The 19,095-nt window shown below is 38.3% G+C and overlaps 1 protein-coding gene across 2 annotated transcripts in view; it reads left to right on the plus strand.

Annotated features, from left to right (window-relative positions):
• The first annotated feature begins 206 nt into the window (after positions 1-206).
• The window catches only part of IPO5 (importin 5), a 40,969-nt gene continuing 22,080 nt past the window's right edge, over positions 207-19,095 (plus strand). The window contains exons 1-9 of one of the 2 annotated variants that reach the window (XM_004386018.2): positions 207-283; positions 3,292-3,484; positions 5,274-5,376; positions 6,526-6,622; positions 6,823-6,927; positions 11,820-11,942; positions 12,032-12,152; positions 14,676-14,763; positions 18,879-18,985. In XM_004386018.2, the coding sequence (XP_004386075.1) occupies positions 3,301-3,484; positions 5,274-5,376; positions 6,526-6,622; positions 6,823-6,927; positions 11,820-11,942; positions 12,032-12,152; positions 14,676-14,763; positions 18,879-18,985 (928 nt within the window). In that variant the 5' untranslated portion in view covers positions 207-283; positions 3,292-3,300. Of the gene's footprint in view, positions 284-3,291; positions 3,485-5,273; positions 5,377-6,525; positions 6,623-6,822; positions 6,928-11,819; positions 11,943-12,031; positions 12,153-14,675; positions 14,764-18,878; positions 18,986-19,095 lie in introns of those variants that run through there. The other variant, XM_023740314.1, reaches the window with a different exon arrangement.

Raw genomic sequence — 19,095 nt, forward strand, 5'->3', positions numbered from 1 at the left:
CTTAATATAAGATCTGCTCAATTTACTCTTTGCTTACCTCTCTGAAGTTTATGTCACAGAAGAAATTGTTAACGCTAGACTTAGGTTAAATGCCTCCTTGTGCACAAATCCTTTCCACTCTCATTTCTTTCCACTGTGGTTTACTCATAAAATTTTCTGACAGTACATCCTAATCCTTAATGTTTTTCTTTTTTTCATGTAGGAGACCTATGAGAATATCCCAGGTCAGTCAAAGATCACATTACTCTTACAAGCCATCAGAAATACAACAGCTGCTGAGGAGGTACTGCTTTACTGTTGGAGAATATTGTGTTTGTACAAACCGAAACAGGCTGGATAGTAGATGGGAGTTACAGTGGATAACGAGAACTGGCTTTTTAGAGGACTCTGTATTAAGATTGAGAATTTCCTTTTATCTGTATAAGATGACATGTCCAGGGTGGATAAAAGTTAATGGTTTTATAAATAATTGCATAAAAATTATTTAAGTGATATCTGCAGCTATAAAAAATTTGTTTTCTTTTCCTTGAAACAATTCTAAATGAGGCAGTTTAAGTCATTCCGGGTTTTAATGTGCTACCAGATGTTTCAGAAAGAAACACTTGGGCTCTTTTAAAAATGGAAGCTCTAGGTGGTGAAGAGTACATGCTAAAGGTATGTTTAGAACAAAGACACTTTGCCTGGAATCCTTTAAAAATCACATTTTTTAACAAGTTACCTAGTTAACTATACCGAAATTCAAATTTGCTTGGGTTTTAAGAATCACAATTAAAATTTGTAGAAATACGATTTTACTTACACTTTCTGAGCCCCGTTTTTCCTATTGTAAAACAGGACTATTCTCTAGAGTTTAATAATTTATTGCTACCTTCTCTTTGTTAAGCAGTGAATATTCTTTTTTCTTCCCATAAAATAATGCCCCATAAATATTGAATGTAGTTTAATATCCTGTGTTTACTTTTGAAAAAGTAGAGAAAACCCCACCTACAGAAGGCTGCATTTAGAGCTGTCAGAGTGAGACTTTGCTGACATGGTCAGATGTGTAAAATGCTTGTACTGACACCTGATGTTTCGGAATGAAGTCGCACTAAACTTCAGTACAGCGTTTCACCCGACTTCTTCCAGTCCGTTTAGACTGATGATTAAATGTTCTCTCATAACATTTAGAGAACAATATAAAAGTGCTCGTTTTTTTAACATAGATGACAAAAGGTGTTTCTTCACCTTTGTTACATATCTTTTTAAATAATTTAAAATGAATGTCAGGTTTGAAGAACAAACAAACAAGTATGCATATATTTTCAAAAAAACCAAACCCGTTGTCAAGTAAATTCTGACTCATAGCAGTTCTGTAGGACAGAGTAGAACTGCCTTGTAGGGTTTCCAAGGCTGTAATCTTTACTGAAGCAGACTGCCACATCTTTCTCCCTCTGAGCGACTGGTGGGTTCGAACTGCTGACCTTTCAGTTGGTAGCACAGAGCTCAACCACTCACCACCAGGGCTCCTTTACATATGTACATACATACACGTACATGCTGTATATACGTGCTAACTTGTATCTCTAAGAACAGTTGGCTATCTTAATTCTTGAAGATTAATGCAAACTCGCTACTAAACAAATACAGCCATGCATCGCTTAACAGCCACAATACATTCTTTGAAATAGGTCATTATGTGAGTTGGATGTTGTGCCATTACAGGATCCTATGATCGGGATAAAATGCTTAGGTTTTATTTCAAGGGCAATGGGAAGTTTTAGCGGGTGTTGCGAGGGGCGGAGGGTGTCATGTTCCAGTTTGATTTTTTGAACAGCTCTCTGGCCTCCCTGTGAAGGGACTCTGCAGGGTGGCTAGGAGGCCAGGGAGGAGGCTGCTGGAATAGTCCTGCAGAATGCTGATGGCCAAGTGGGCTGAGATGGCGGCAGAGAGGATAAACAGAGAAGGCTTGGGTTGTATTTCAGAGGAAATTTCACAGGAGTTGTTTTTACCAAGAGATACACGTGTTGCAGGCGGGAAACTGTTGTGTTCGCTAAGTCCGGGTATGTCCGCTACATCCTGTTCTCCGATCGGGATTTCTGAGCTCCATTGTAACGTTATGGGACCAGGGATATATTTGTGGTCAGACATTGCCCGAACAGACGTTACGCGGCGCACGACTGTAGAACGCCAAGAATAGTATGGAAATTCCTGAATTTTATTTTTTTAAAAACTATTGAACCCTTCTTTAATCTTGATTTTAGAAACTGTAATTGTGAACAAACCACAGCATCTTGATTGTGACTTCATAGTTTTCAGTGTATATATGAGAAGGGCTAGTTGAAGAGTTGTGTAAGGTTTTGAACTACTTTTATAAGAATAAAAGTATAAATTTCTAGAGTATAAGTTGAAAAAAAAATAAAACTTTACTACCTGCCAAAAATAATTCAAAGAGTTCTCAGTGAGAATGAATGGCGAGAAGATTAGCAGGTTTTATTTGTACAGCTTCACTCTCTCGTTGTTAGTCACAGTCCCAAAGTCATTATTGTGATGATAATAGCCTGGGACAAAGGAGAACAGGAAAATTTGGGTTTAATGTCCACAATGGTTTACTGATTTCATATAATAAAATTTTATAATGGTATTTATCTCAACTTTTCTTTTGATAATGTCAAGGGATTATGATACAGAGAATGGTAAACAAGTATTTTCTGCAGATCTGAACATGCAAATTTTAGCATCTACACAGTGAGGTTAACATTTTTTAGGTATTGAGAACTTGTAATGTTTGTTTGCGTGAATGAAGCACAAAGGTAAGCGGATTTGATAGCATTTTGTCTAAGAGGTTAATGAAAGGGCAGTTCTGTGGTAAGGTAAGCCCAGCTGGGAGCGTAAGTTTAGGTAGGAAAGACATTCATTTCCTGCTCTGAAAACCAGATGGAGAAGTAGGAAGAGAACATTGCAGTGTTTGCCGTTTATATTAAGGTGGATTTGCCCCTAAAGAAAGTATTAAAAATAGGAATTAAAGACAGATATGGCATTACTTAGATCAGAGTTCCTGTTTGAGACCTAAAGTAGGGATTTCCCTCAGCGAAAAAACAAACTGTCTTATTGGGTGATACTTTCTATGCAATGGTAGACTAATGTGATTTTGAAAGAATTTTGAACATTTTACCCTTTTGTTTTTAAATCTAACAAATTGCTTTTGAAGTGAATTGTAAAAATAGAACACATCAGTGGCAGAGTGAACCTAGTTGGTTGGAAACTTTTTCTCTAGTAAGACACCAAGTTATGGACCATGTAATCTATTTGTAGGCTAGACAGATGGCTGCCGTTCTCCTAAGACGTCTTTTGTCCTCTGCGTTTGATGAAGTCTATCCAACTCTTCCTTCCGACGTTCAGACTGCCATCAGGAGTGAACTGCTAATGATTATTCAGATGGAAACACAATCTAGCATGAGGAAAAAAATTTGTGACATCGCTGCAGAGCTTGCCAGGAATTTAATAGGTGTGTATGGAAGTGCATTATCACATTACAGAAGAAAGTGTGGATGGCCTTCCTTTTCTTTTAAACTGGGATCTTTCAGAGTTTTGGAAAAGGAATCATGAGTACCTAAGTATCGATTATTCTGTTTAAAATCAGTGTGATTATGGATTCAGCACTTAAGAGTCAGAAGTTTCAGATGTTTGTGACAGGCAATCGTAATACTTGCCTCTTGGTCTTCAGACATCCAGGTGGAGAAATAATTTTGTGGTTTACTTAAAAACTGAGAATTATATTTTCCTCTTACTCTATCAAGTTTTAGAAGCACGGGCTAACTAACGACGTAACCCCCGTTTATAGATAAAACTTGCCAGTGGAAGTAGAGATCAGTGGATGCCAGGTGCTTTCGCTCACACACCCGTCAGTGATATATATTTTTAGCACATACCCTCAGTATTCTAGATGTGTTTATAAACTATTTACATGTGCTAATACACCATGTGTATTGTAGGAAATAGAAAAAATATTTTTAAAGGATGAGATAAAAGGAAAGTTAAAAATGCATTTTATTGATAGTAAAAACCCTTTTTGGTCACACTAAAAGATATTAATGTAATTAAATATGTTTCATTTTTTTGACAGTGATTCAGAGGTGTAATTCTAAGCTCAGCTCACTTAGCATTTTTGATGGACTAAAAAGTTAAGGGCTAAATGGGAGACTGTTGTTGGTTGTGTGTAGTAAATTACAACCTTAAATTTTTAATCCTATCCACCGTTAATGCAGAAGTTCTTATTCACTTCAGCTAGTGTTGTCATCCTTTCTGATGTCAGCCATTTCTTATACACTAAAAAGTAATGTGTTAAATTTTTATATTTTGAGTTCAAAATCCGCTGAAATTCTTAATTTTGAAGATTTTTAAATAGCCTAAAAATTCTAGTTTCAAGTTTTAAGTGTGCAGATATGAATTTTTAAAGGTGACATCATTTCTGTTTCAAAATTAATTAATAATGGTTTACATGTTTAATGGATTACATTTCCAAAAGATTTCAAAGTGCTCTCTCCATAGAATTTTTTTAAGCAGCTATTTTATTCCTTCTCAGAGTGTCATGTTTATAGTGAAATGTGTGCGTGTGTGTGTATAAAATGTCAGCTAGGCAGTGTGCTTGTCATTTCACGTTAGGTGAACAAATTTGAAAACAGGTTTTTAAAAGAAAAGGTATATAACTTATTTGTAATTTCTATAACTCTCAAGTTATTTGTGACCGTATCACCAGTGAGTCTCTTTTTAACGATTACTCCTCATTCCTGTTACAAAGTATCATAAGTCTATATTTTAAAATCTTGCTAAAAAGTAAACACATCGGTGACATCCTGTAGCGCTTGAAAACTGCGATGTATGAGGACCCTCTCTGGGTCCTGGAACTACTTCTGCTCTTGTGTCTTCTCTGGTGTGAGACCCATAATTATTCTGGATTCAAGATTATTCTTCCAAATATTATCTTTGCCCACTTTTTAAAACTCTTTAAAATAATAATGATACATACTAATGATTCAACCCACCAAATATTTGTAAGGGTAAGAGCCCTCTCTCCAAATCCTGCTCCTTAGAAGTAACCACTCCTAATGTCTGTTTATGTAACCTAAAGACAGAGTTGTTTAGGACTTAATTTTATTGAAATGTTTTTAAAAATATAGAGCAAGTACCATTTTCCATTATTGTATATTGTGAATGGGGCTTATGCAATGAAAGGAATCACCCTTTTAATGTTTTGAAACTGACTTAACATACTTTATTGCCTGAATGTCTTTCAGATGAAGATGGTAACAACCAGTGGCCTGAAGGCTTGAAGTTCCTTTTCGATTCAGTTAGCTCACAAAACATGGGCCTGCGGGAAGCTGCTCTTCACATCTTCTGGTATACGCATTGTTCTACTGTTTTATTTTTTCAATTTGATGTCTTGAATGCCCAAAACACATTTTAATTGATTATTCTAGCCTAATTTAACTTCTTAGACTTAAAATAACACCTTTAGAAAGGCTTTTGTATTTTTGTTGGAAGTAAAGTTGGGAAATGAAGCTTTTTATTTTCACGTTGATTTTTTTTTTTTGTGTACAAAGGATCTGTGCGATTTTATTTCTCTCCGTTGTCTTTTCTGATTCTGAAAAAAAATTTCTGGAATGGTTTCCTCTCCTTTATTCGGAGGTTGACAAAGTACCAAACAGTAGCCTTTAGGAACCCACTTTAACAACAGAAGTGTGTAGAGAAAGAGGAGAATGATGGTTAATCCCCATTAGGTTTTCTGGGTCATCTGTGATCAAGCTTTATAAAGATATAATATTATAGCAAACATCTGTATATTTATGAGCAGTTGGTCTCAGTTTAGAATTAAACAGTTACTTGCATTTGAAAATTTTTTGCCCTTTTGTATTACCATAGTCACTTCTACAGCATTTAAAATGTAGTTTATATAATTGGATTGATAACTTTGCGAGATCATATACATTATTTTTAACATGAGCATCAAAGGGGAATAAGCATAGACATTACACCATTTTCTATTTTAATTGTTAAATGTGTCTTGTTTGTATTAGTAATCAAGATTAGAGGATTAAGTTTAAAACATTTAGTCTAACCAATTTGTTTGCCAATTTGAAGTGGAAGAGAACTTGGACTACCTGGGTCACAGAGGCTAGGAGCAGATTGTCAGAAAGCATGGTTACTCCAGATAACCATCTGAAACCCAGGGGGTTGCACACGTCCCCATTCTGCACTCCAGGTTATCTTCCAACCGAGACAGAGTAATAAGGATAAATCAAAGCATTGGAAATGGGGAGCTGAGTAGGGTAGCACCTGGGTTGCCTCTGCTCAACCTAATCCTCCCCAGTGTGTTTGTTTCCATTCACCCAGCTTGTAAAGAGGATTGGCTAGAGGTTGGGTAGATGGTTGTAGCCTTCGGAATTAGTCCATACATTTGAGTCAGGCAAACGTTTAATCAGAAGTTCTAGCTGACACGTCACTGAGATAAAATGTAGTTTTTAAAGAGTGCTTTGGATCATTTTTTAGGAACTTTCCTGGAATTTTTGGAAACCAACAGCAGCACTATTTAGACGTCATCAAACGGATGTTAGTTCAGTGTATGCAAGATCAGGAACATCCATCGGTAAATCATTTCAATTCCATTAACACTTAACGTAATGTAATGTCTAACTAGTGAAATAAATTCATGTATGAGGAGATTGTTGTATACTTTAAAATATAATTACTAATTTTACTGGTAAAAGAAAAATTGTATATTGTGTGAGAAAACTTGAAAGCAACAACTGTTTCTTGTATTCATCACCTTTGTTCTCTTCATTTTAGATCAGGACGTTATCCGCTAGAGCTACAGCTGCGTTTATACTTGCCAATGAGCATAATGTCGCTCTGTTCAAACATTTTGCAGACTTATTACCCGGATTCTTACAGGTAAGAAAACACTGTCATTTTATGCAAATAACGCGTGCCTTCCGCGTTTGTTTGCCGGCCGCACCCTCCCCCTTCAAGGCAACCTCACAAACGCAGCCATGCCAGTCCTCTTCTGTGTGTTGCTGTATAAAAAAATCAGCATAGTGCACTTAGCAAAAGACCTCAAGGGGGAGGACGCAGCCTGCAAGCAGATGCAGGAGGTGAGTGTTATGTGCGTAAAAATACTGTATTAGATGTTAATTATATCCTTATTAGTTTTCATGTGTTCAAATACATGTCAGAGTTCTGTGGCACACTCACTCATTACTTCAGTAAACATTGCCTTCTATCTGCTAACACTATGTAGGCTCTAAAGATGCACAAACACAAATCTTTGTCCCCATTAAGCTTACATTTATTGCTTTTGAAAAGACTCTTCATCTCTTAAAATGTTTAGAGTTTTAGAAATTTTCTATAAAGCAGACAATATAAGCAATTATATATGCTTACATGGGTCTTATTGAATATTTAATCACGTAGTTTTATTTCCCTTAAATCAGCCAAATAACCTATGAGCTTTAATGCCCATTTTACGTAAGGAGAACTAAGGAGAAGAGGCTAAGGAACTTGCCCAAGATCACAGTGACGGTAGGTGGTAGCATTGCATTCAAACCCAGATCAGACCAGAGCCCTTCCTCTTTACCACGGAGCTGGTAAGAGTTTGTATTGTAAAAAAGCAGTTTATGGTAAACCCTATGGGACAGAGTAGAACTGGTGGATTCAAACAGCTGACCTTTTGGTTACCAGCCGAGCTCTTAACCACTGCACCACTAGATCCCCAGAATAGGGTATTATTTTAAGGCTACTTCCTACCTTAATCAGAAAGCAAGATAATATTGGATAAGTTAGAACACGGATTCTCAAATCATGTCAGGCTCAAAAGCCCCTTGTTAAAACAAGTACAGTCATGCAACACATAATGTCTGTTCCGGCACCGTCTGTCCACATGTACGTTCGTAGTCCAGCGTTGCACCCTGCAGGGCTGTCCACAGCTCGACTAGGCATCAGGCCTGTCTCAGTGCCCCCCACCCCAGATAACGGGTGTCCCTGCTGCTGAGAGGAGTGGGCACCCAATCCCGCTCCCAAGCATCCAGGTCAGCAGGCACTGCAGGACCCAGCTAGGGTAGGAGCGCTGGGTCACCGAGACCACTCCCATGCTACCCCACTGTGGCCATCACAGGGCTTCAGGGCTGTGCAGGACCCAGCCAAGCGCTCACCTGAGGCGTCTGCACACGGCAGCCCCCTGGCCTGGGCTCCCATTAGCTTCTGCACACCACGGACCCAACTAATACAAACTACAAATCACATAAAGTCCTATCTCACAGAACAGTTCATGGATGTTAAGTGACTCGTGCCTGTCTTATAACTTCCCATATACTGTCCTAGAATGGAATTCAGAGGTAATATAATTCATCTACATGCACAGTTGACGAGCAAGTTTCAGAGTAGCTTCTAATCCATTTTGGTCTTTTCCTTCTTTCCTGTCTTTTTAATAACAATTCGCTTTCTTCATGTATCACGTCTTTGATGTCATCCCACAAATCCTCTGGTCTTTGGTCATTAGTAAAAGAGCTGAACAGAAGATTTCAAAGAGCAGCTTGAGAAGACAAAAGTAAAATATTAAAATATGCAAAGACCTGGAGTTAGAAAACCAAAAGGGAAGAACACACTTGGTATTTCACGAGCTGAAAGAACTGAAGAAAAAATTCAAGCCTCAAGTTGCAATATTGAGGGATTCTATGGGGAAAATATTGAACGAAGCAGAAAGCATCAAAAGAAGATAGAAGGAATTTACAGTCACTGTACCAAAAAGAATGGGTCAACATCCAGCCATTTCAGAAGGTAGAATCTCATCAAGAACCCATGGTATTGAAGGAAGAAGCCCAAGCTGCACTGAAGGCATTGGCAAAAACAAGGCTCCAGGGATTGACAGAATACTAATTGAGATATTTCAGCAAATGCATGCAATGCTAAAAGCACTCATTCATCTATGCCAAGGGATTTGGAAGACAACTACCTGGCCAACAACTGGAAGAAATCCGTATTTGTGCCCATTCCTAAGAAAGGGGATCCCAGCAGAAATTATCAAACAGTATCATTAATATCATACACAAAATTTTTCTGAGGCAGTTCAAAAGCAGTTGCAGCAGTACATCAGCAAGGAGCTGCCAAAAAGTCAAACCGAATTCAGAAGAGGATGTTGAACGAGGGATATCACTGCCGATGGCAGATGATGCCAGAAAGATGTTTATCTGTGTTTTATGAACTATGGAAAGGCATTCAACTGTGTGGATCATGACACATTATGGATAACATTGCAAAGAATGGGAATTGCAGAACACTTAATTGTGCTCATACGGAACCTGTACCTAGAGCAAGAGGCAGTCATTTGACAGAACAAGAGAATACGGAGTGGTTTGAAATCAGGAAAGTTGTGCATGAGGATTGTGTCCTTTCACCATACTTGTTCAGTCTGTATGCTGAGCAAGTAATCCGAGAAACTGAACTATACGAAGAAGAATGCAGCATCAGGATTGGAGGAAGACTCGTTAACATTCTGAGATATGCAGATGACACAGCCTTGCTTGCTGGAATTGAAGAGGACTTGAGGCACTTATTGAGGAAGATCAAAGGCTACAGCCTTCAGTATGGATTAAACTTTAATATAAAGCAAAAATCTACACAACTGGACCAATAAGCAACATCATGATAAACAGAAAAAATATTGAAGTCGTCAAGGATTTCATTTTACTTGGATCCACAATCAATGACCATAGAAGCAGCAGTTAAGAAATCAAACGTATTGCATTGGGCACATCTGCTGCAAAAGACTTCTTTAAAGTGTTAAAAAGGCAAAGATGTCACTCAAAGGACCAAGGTGCGCCTGACCCAAGCCGTGATATCTTCAGTCACTTCGTATGCACATGAAGGTTGGACAGTGAATAAGGACAACTGAGGAAGAATTGACGTCTTTGAATTATGGTGTTAGTGAAGAATATTGAATATAACTTTGAACTGCCAGAAGAAGGAACAAATGTGTCTTGGAAAAAGTACAACCAGAATGCTCCTTAGAAGCAAGGATGGCAAGACTTCATCTCACGTACTTCGGACATGTTATCAGGAGGGACCAGTCCCTGGAGAAGGGCATCACGCTTGGTGAAGTAGAGGGTCAGTGAAAAAAGAGGAAGAACTTCGAGGAGATGGACTGACACCGTGGCTGCAACAATGGGCTCACATAACAGTGATTGTGCGAGTGGCACAGGACCAGGCAGTGTTTTGTTCTGTTGTATATGATGTCGCTGTGAGTTGGAACCAACTCGACAGCACCTAACAACAACACAGGCACGGGTTTTTAAAATACCAATTTATGGTGGTAACTGAGCACAAAGAAGAAATAAAAAGTGATGTGTAGTTCCATATGAATGCTTAGGCATGACTACCTGAAAGATACAGTGGATGCAGTGGTTTAAAGGATCTGCAAAAATGCAGTAGCTAAAAATGTGGACTGGTAACAGATGTGTCATTGGCAAGTCAAACACGGTTATCAGTGCTGTTGGCCATGTGATTTCCTGAAATGGTAAAATTCTGGACAAAACAAAGTATATGTTGGTCCTTGATTTATACAGTAGTTACATTCTTGGGGGAAAAGTCATACATTAAAACCAGGCAGCAAATAGTTTGTGAGTTAAGTTCCACATTCAGATCATTATAAATAGGTTTTTCTATTTTATGAGTGTCTGACATTTCTGATCATGTGAGATGCAAGACAGTTCCTCATTGTGAGGATTTGTAGATCACAGATACAGGACATCTGGACTCCCTGGTCTTCGCTAACGTTCAATCACCGTGACTCCCAAGAAACACCTCCTGGGAGAGGCAGCACCCGTGTTGAGAACCACTGGGTTAGAGAGGATTTAGAGGAGCTAAAATGGAAAGTTTCCAAGTGATAAAAAAAAATATTAATTTGGATTTAGTAGAAACTTTTCTCACCATGCTATCAATTTGAAAGGATAATTTAGGTCAGTGACAAAACGTCTGTTCCATGCTGTTGTTTTAGTAGTTTCTGATCTGAAATCTTGAGTAACTCATGGTTTAATTTTAATAGCAGAAGTGTTTCTTCCTCTGTATCTAGAGTTAAGTTTAAGTGTTAGCCAGAATTTCTAGCAGTTGTCACTCTGAAACAAGCAGCAGTAGATACGTAAATGCACGCTTACATACCACGATGGCCAACCTTGATGTCAAACAGAAATTGGTAATATTGAACACAGTAAATCCATCTTAGGATCTAAGAGTTACTATGTGTAGGAAGCACTCATTCATCTATGCCAAGGGATTTGGAAGACAACTACCTGGCCAACAACTGGAAGAAATCCGTATTTGTGCCCATTCCTAAGAAAGGGGATCCCAGCAGAAATTATCAAACAGTATCATTAATATCATACACAAAATTTTTCTGAGGCAGTTCAAAAGTTCAAAAGATCTTAGGATCTAAGAGTTACTATGTGTAGGAAGGAAGGACGAGGGTATGGGTGTAGAAAAGACAAAGGAGAGGGCTTCCTTGTAGTTACAAAAAAGAATTCCCTGAGTTTTGTTGTGGTTGTAGTTTCACTGGTTTTAATTTTGATTTAGATTTAAATCTTTATTTTCTATGTTTCTTGTTGACATTAGTTGAAGGTGTCCATGTGCTTATGGATAGAACATTTGCATGTTTATAGATTGCTGAGTTGTTACTCAACTAAAAATACTGTTAACTCTTAAAACTCTTAAACATGTTTTGCCTGATGAGGCATCGTAGTGTGACTCTGAGCACCTTGAGAGAAAGTTACACGCAAGCTTTTTTTCCTCTTTTATAGGCTGTAAATGACTCATGCTACCAGAATGACGATTCAGTCCTGAAGTCCCTTGTTGAGATCGCAGATACTGTTCCCAAGTATTTGCGGCCTCATTTAGAAGCTACTTTACAACTAAGTCTAAAGGTACATTAACTACTTCCAATACATTTTCTGTTTATTATTTTTAGTTATTGATATTAACTACTAAATGTGTATAAATATTTTTTTTGTAGTTATGTGCAGACACTAACCTCAATAATATGCAGCGTCAGCTTGCCCTTGAAGTGATCGTGACCCTATCTGAGACAGCAGCCGCTATGTTAAGAAAACATACCAATATTGTTGCACAGACTAGTAAGTAAAAGTTCTTTAAAATAGTTTCATGTGTTAAAGTGGCAAACTCATTTGATAAATGGTCTGAGGATTATGTAATTCACAGATGTGTTGAGGATATGGTGAATGCACTTCCAGAATCTGATGACTGTGGGGAAGTGAATACCCACATATATTTACATGCATGTACCCAAAGTTGTGGTTCTGCCTTTAAGAGTTTGCAGGCACCCTGAAACTTGGTGTTACAAGGAAGATGTCTGTAGTGGATGGTGATATATTCTGTTGTATATGTTAGACATTGAGTTAATAGAGTTAAAAATTTTCAGATGATATGTGCACATCTAGTCTAAAACTCATATAGATTGGCCAACTGAAAATCAAGGTAACATAACTGTGCTACTTTACAGTGGAGGTAGGATTGGAACACAGATCTAACACTGATCACAGGGCTCTTTTCACTACCTTGTGTTGCTTTGTTTTTAGACCCTCTCTGCAGGAGAAACTTGAATCTATCATGCTATGGAAATAGTAACTTTAAAGTTCCATTGTGCTGGAATAGGGGATGGGCAACTACTAACCTGATGTTTTCTGGCCCAGTCATTTCTTCACATACAAATGGGTGTTTGAACAGTTGGTTATGTTCATTTAGAAAGTAAATACATCACCAAATTTATTTTGTAGTGCTGTCTACCGTTTATTTATCTCACACTGAGGTAGTGGTTGAAATTTTAAAATCAGTCCCATTCAAGTCAGGAAGAGAAGGTAGCCTCACTGTCACTGCTTCTGTTGTACCCATGGTCCTAGACAGCCCAGTAAGAGATTAAGTATACAAATTGGAAACAGAAGAAGTTGCTTGTTTGTAGGTTGTATAATTATCTCTGAAAATACAAAAGAATAAACAGGTAAACTGTTAGGCTGATTAAAGGGTTTAATCAGCAAGGTTGCTGGATATGAGGGTAACGGAAAAATAACAGTGTTCCTATAGACCAATAATAGTCATTTGGAAAATTTTTGATGAAAAAAACTGTCATAGCAGGGATGACTTGTAGTACCTAGGAATAAATCAAAAGATACATAAGACCTTTATGGAGAAGATTGGATAATATGGAAAGACCTGATAGAAGACTTAAATATCAGTTCTCCTCAAATTAATACATAAATTCAACATAATTTCAGTCAACATTCCAATAGGATTGATCATGAGATTCATGTGGAAGAACAAAGAACCTAGAGTAGCCGAGACAATTTAGAAAAACAAGATGGGGCCCTTGCCCTGTCAGCTGTGAAGATTTAGAATTTGTTGACAGTGCAGCTGTAGACAGATGGAGGAGAGGAGAGTCCAGGAGCAGATCTGCTGACATGGAAGCAAAGATAAATAGTTCATCAAAAGTTGTGGAACAACTGGTTATTTCTGTGGAAAAAATATATATCCCAAAAATATTCTGTAAAAAACAATTTTGGGTTGACTAAAAACCTAAATATTACAGATACATTTTACAAGTAAAGCCGGGTATTAGAAATCTTTTTTCTAAGATTCTGAATCACAAACTATAGTCACAAACATTGCAAAATATGCGAATTCGAAAACAAAATTTTTGACAAAGCACATACACCATAAGTGAAATTAAAAGATAAGCCACAAACTGGGAGAAATTAGTTGCATTGCACAATCAACAAAGTTTTGGAATCTAGAAAATCTTAATAAACCCAAGTGTAGTTGTGGAATGGAAATTGACAGAGAGTTTGACAGTATCAAGTGTTGGCGAAGGGTGTAACGCTGAGAGGACTCTAATGCTCTGTTCCAGGCCACATAACACATGGTTGTGGAATAAGACAAGCTTCCTCTTAGGCTTTCAGTGGCGTTGTAAGTTTGCACACCCATTTTGGAGAGCAATTTGATGATTTTTAGTGCTGTCGAAGATACTCTTAATAAGAATTTCGTACCCAAAACTCTCGCTTGTGAAGGAGGAGACAAGTATAAGAATGCTCATCAAAGCAGATTTTGCATTAGAAAGATAACGGGAAACAATCAAAATGTCCATCAGCAGGACAATGGATGACTAATACAGTGGATTGCTGTAAAGTAATTAAAAAACGAAATTCACATGTATTGAGAAAAAGTGCACGGCCGAAGGATACACACAGTATGCCATTTATATATAAAAAAAATGAAATCTTGAAATAGTAGTACACTTTGTATATAGATACATTCTGTAGTTATAAAAACAACTTGGGAATAGTAAACATTGATTTCATGATGGTGCTTACCTCTGGTGACAGGGAGGGACCGCAGTAGGGTTCAGGAAGCTCATAGGACGTTTCGACTTTTATCCTGAATGTTACTTCTTAAAACAGGATATAAAGTAAATATGGCAAAAGGTTAAAATTTTAAAAACCAGGTGGTGAGGGCATACGCGCATGATTTTTTTTGTCTCTCTTGGAGGCAAAGTAAATCCTTCATTTTTCACTTCTGACTTCAAAATTCTTGTTTGTAAATGGTGACGTTGACAAAATAATAACTACTGAAATAATCGTTTAATTTAGTTCCTCAGATGTTAGCAATGATGGTTGATCTGGAGGAGGATGAGGACTGGGCAAATGCTGATGAGCTAGAAGATGATGATTTTGACAGGTAACTCCATAAACCAAATACTTTGTGGAGGTCTCGAGATGGTAGAGCAAACACAGGGTGGGAATGAGAGTTTTGGGGTTACGAGGCCCATCCCTCTTCACTGGTGTGTTCTCTAAACCTAAGTTAAACTTTTACGTTTGAGATATGAGGTCACCTAAGCTTTCTTTTGTATACATTTCTGTATCTATGCTTTAAATAGTATTTTATTTTCTTATTCATGTGTAATTAGTAAAATTCATATACATTTAATGAAAATGAATAAAGACACTTTAATAGTAAATAGGTAATAAATAAAACTATTTTGTAATCAAGAAACGAAAGATACCCAGGACAACAAACAAGGATGTTTATCTTCAGAGAAAACCTCTGACATAAAGTACAGCAAATAAAATAGTTATCTTTTCTATCCCGTCTTAGTCTAAATTGTCTTCAAGATTTTTTAGTTCTAGTATCTTCTAAAATAAGTATAAAGAAGCTTTATTGTGATAAGTGCCTTTATATGCATAGGCCTCGCTTAGAATAGCTGTTTCAACAAAATTCCCTGCAAAACACCATATTTTCCCAATATAATGCACTTTAACTTTAGGATGGAGAGGGTATAGTGGTGGCAAGATTAGTACATTGTAACATTGAAATCACTATTTGTACTTATTTAGACTTAGAAGACCTCCATGAATACAAATGCCTATGGAAAATTAAACTAAAATTTTAATTAAAGTTTACCGTATCTTCTGTATAGTAATGGTAGAGTAAGGATTCTACAGGGAAAATACTAAACAATGCAGGAAGCATCAAAAGAAGATGGAAGGAATACACAGAGTCACTGTACCAAAAAGAATTGGTCGATGTTCAACCGTTTCAGGAGGAAGCATCTGATCAAGAACTGATGGTACTGAAGGAAGAAGTCCAGGCTACACTGATGGCATTGGCGGAAAACGAGGCTCCAGGAATTGACCGAATACCAACTGAGATGTTTCAGCAAACAGATGCAGCGCTGAAAGTGCTCACTTATCTATGCTAAGGAATTTGGAAGACAGCTACCTAGTCAGCTGACTGGAAGAGATCCATTTTTGTACTCATTCCCAAGAAAGGTAATCCTAACAATGCAGAAATTCTCAAACAGTGTCATTAGTATCATACGCAAGTAAAATTCTGCTGAGGATCATTCAAAAGAAGTTACAGCAGTACATTGACAGGCAAGTGCCGGTAATTCCAGCTGGATTCAAAAGAGGATGTGGAACAACGGGTGTCATTGCTGATGTCAGATGGATCATGGCTAAAAGGCAGAGAATATCAGAAAGATGTTTACCTGTGTTTTAGTGACTATGCAAAGGCATTTGACTGTGTGGATCATAACAAACTATGGATAACATTGCAAAGAATGGGAATTCCAGAAAACTTAACTGTGCTCGTGAGGCAGTCATTCAAACAGGACAAGAGGATACTGCATGGTTTAAAGTTAGGAAAGGTGAGTATCAGGGTCGTATCCTTTCACCATACTTAATCTGTATGCTAAGCAAATAATCTGAGAAACTGGACTACATGAAGAACGGGTCATCAGGATTGGAGGAAGGCTCATTGACAACCTGCAACATGCAGATGACGCAGCCTTGCTTGCTGAAAGCGAAGAAGACTTGAAGCACTTACTGACGAAAATCAAAGACCACAGCCTTCAGTATGGATCACACCTCAACATAAAACAAAAATCCTCACAACTGGACCAATAAGCAACATCATGATAAATGGAAAAAAGATTGTAGTTGTCAAGGATTTCATTTTACTTGGATCCGCAATCAACACCCACGGAAGCAGCAGTCAGGAAATCAAACGACACATTGCACTGGTAACATCTGCTGCAAAAGATCACTTTAAAGTGTTAAAAAGCAAAGGTGTCACTTGGAGGACTAAGGTGTGCCTCACCCAAGCCATGGTGTTTTCAGTTGCCTCATATGCATGCAAAAGCTGGACAGTGAATGAGGAAGACCAAAGAAGAATTGACACCTTTGAATTATGGTGTTGGCAGAGAATATTGAATATACCGTGGACTGCCAGAAGAATGAACAAATCTGTCTTGGAAGAAGTGCAGCCAGCGTACTCATTAGAAGCAAAGATGGCACAACTTCATCTCCTGTACTTTGGACATATTATCAGGAGGGACCAGTCTCTGGAGAAGGACATCATGCTTGGTAAAGTAGAGGGTCAGCGAAAGAGAGGAAGACCCTCCACAAGATGTACTGACACTGGCTGCAACAATGAGTTCAAGCATAACAACGATTGTGAGGATGGCATAGGACCAGACAGCGTTGTGTTCTGTTGTACACGGAATTGCTGTGAGTTGGAACCAACTCGATGATGATGATGTTCCCTTACCTGTATATGAAGTGTAGCGCTTCAAAGCTGTGTTATTTTAATTGCTATTAGTATTCCTATTATAGTGCAATAATGGAAAGTGAGGATTGAGTGAGTTGTCTGAGGTTACATAGTCAGTTAGACTGGATGTTAACACCATTTCTTTTCTTCCCAGTATGTCATCCTACCACCCTTCTTAAAAAGAATTGAAAATATTCCATGAAAGACTGGGCATTACTAGAAAGTGCTGTAACAGATAATAGTTTAACAAAGGTCAGAATTCAAGACACTTGACTTTCAGAATATATGGCACATTTTTAAGGCTGAATTGCATCCTTAAAAATGACTGATTTCTGGCTTAAATACCATTTTGAAGTACAGATTTCCCCACCTACCCGAAAATAGGGCATTCCTGTGAAGTCTTTCATAAGCTGAGATGGCGTGAAGTGAAGAAGCAGTTACCGTTAATTTATATGGGAAAGTTTTTTGAGTGTTCCCAGACCCAAAAAATAAACTACCGCATCGTACCAAGTAACACGTGAAACCCTTACGAGCTCTCTTAGGCTTTTCTGACTCCTTAGGCCCCTTCTTACCAACAGATGCACAAGGTAAATGGAGATAAAGCACAGGTGCTCACAGACACAGTTCGGAGCTATGGCGGCTTGATGCGGAGATGCTGAGTGTAGTTCCCAGGAAGAAGCTTGGTGACGCCACTCGCTGCTCAGGGTGCACACTGCCTCTTTGACAGCTTGCTGCAAGACAGACAATGCTATTTCCACTTTCTGCCCTTTTATCATGAACGCGAAAATCCTCCTCGGATTTCTTGTTGTTAGCGAAAACAGGTACTAATGTAGGTCTTTTGCAAAAGGAAAGTGGCATAAAGTGACCTTTGGAAAGCAGAGGATACCTGTATATGAAAGTAATCACTGGAAATAACGAGCAGGGCTGAAGAAAAACTGGGGCAGCTCACGTTTCCTTTCTCTGTTTCAGTTACTGGAAGGTGCCGCCACCTGTCCTTCAGTTTGTCTTGTAAAAAGCATTTAAACACGTATAATCTAAGGAACTTTTTTATGGGCTACATGAGTAAGATTTTCTTATCTGTACGCAGGGCAGAAGTATATTTTCAAGATCAGTTGATCATTCTGTTATGAAGCTGCTCTAAATCTAAAGATCATAGCTCTGTGTTTAGTCTTAGATGATGCGTCTGACTAATCTCGCTGTCTCAAGCCAGAACAACTGCAGATATTTTTATGCCTAGATTTCTTTCATTTTTATTAAAAACACTAGAATTGAGTTTTACTTCTGTATATTTTTGGTAATGCAATTTGCACCCCTTGAAGATGTTTTAATTAGTTCACAGCGAGAGCAGGAAATCCTATATTCTCAGCACCTTTCTGTTCTCTGTGTTCCGTTCATTGACGAGGTTGAAGGATGTATTTCCAGGAAACGAGGTACACGAGGCTCCCCTGAACACTCCACTTCCTACCTTTGTGTCTTGCAGATGTCAGAAGCTGTCTCTGAGAGTGATTTTTTCCCAGGGCGGGGGACGTGCAGGGGGCTTGAAAAATAAGATGTAGGGACTTGACTTTTAAAACTAAGGTGGATCATCCCCAATAACTTCAAAGTCCCATTTGAAGTACTACTTGAGTTACACCTTTTTTTCAGTCCTGGCGTGCTGGCATGTTTGTTGATACGTTTGTGTGCTGTGTAACTTTTTTCTTACCACACATTTGAAGTATGTTGAGTATAGTCCTTTGTTTGTTTAGCAATGCAGTTGCTGGCGAGAGTGCTCTAGACCGAATGGCCTGTGGACTTGGTGGGAAGCTCGTCCTGCCAATGATCAAGGAGCACATTATGCAGATGCTGCAGAACCGTAAGTTCTTCCTTCGTCCTTCAGATGCTAGAGTCACAGGATGTGGCTTCTCATCCTCTCCACGACTAGTGCTGTTCAAGTCAGCCTCCCCAGGACTGGCTTCAGTGTCG

The sequence above is a fragment of the Trichechus manatus genome, unplaced genomic scaffold, assembly GCF_000243295.1.
Source record: "Trichechus manatus latirostris isolate Lorelei unplaced genomic scaffold, TriManLat1.0 scaffold00153, whole genome shotgun sequence".
NCBI lineage: Eukaryota > Metazoa > Chordata > Mammalia > Sirenia > Trichechidae > Trichechus > Trichechus manatus.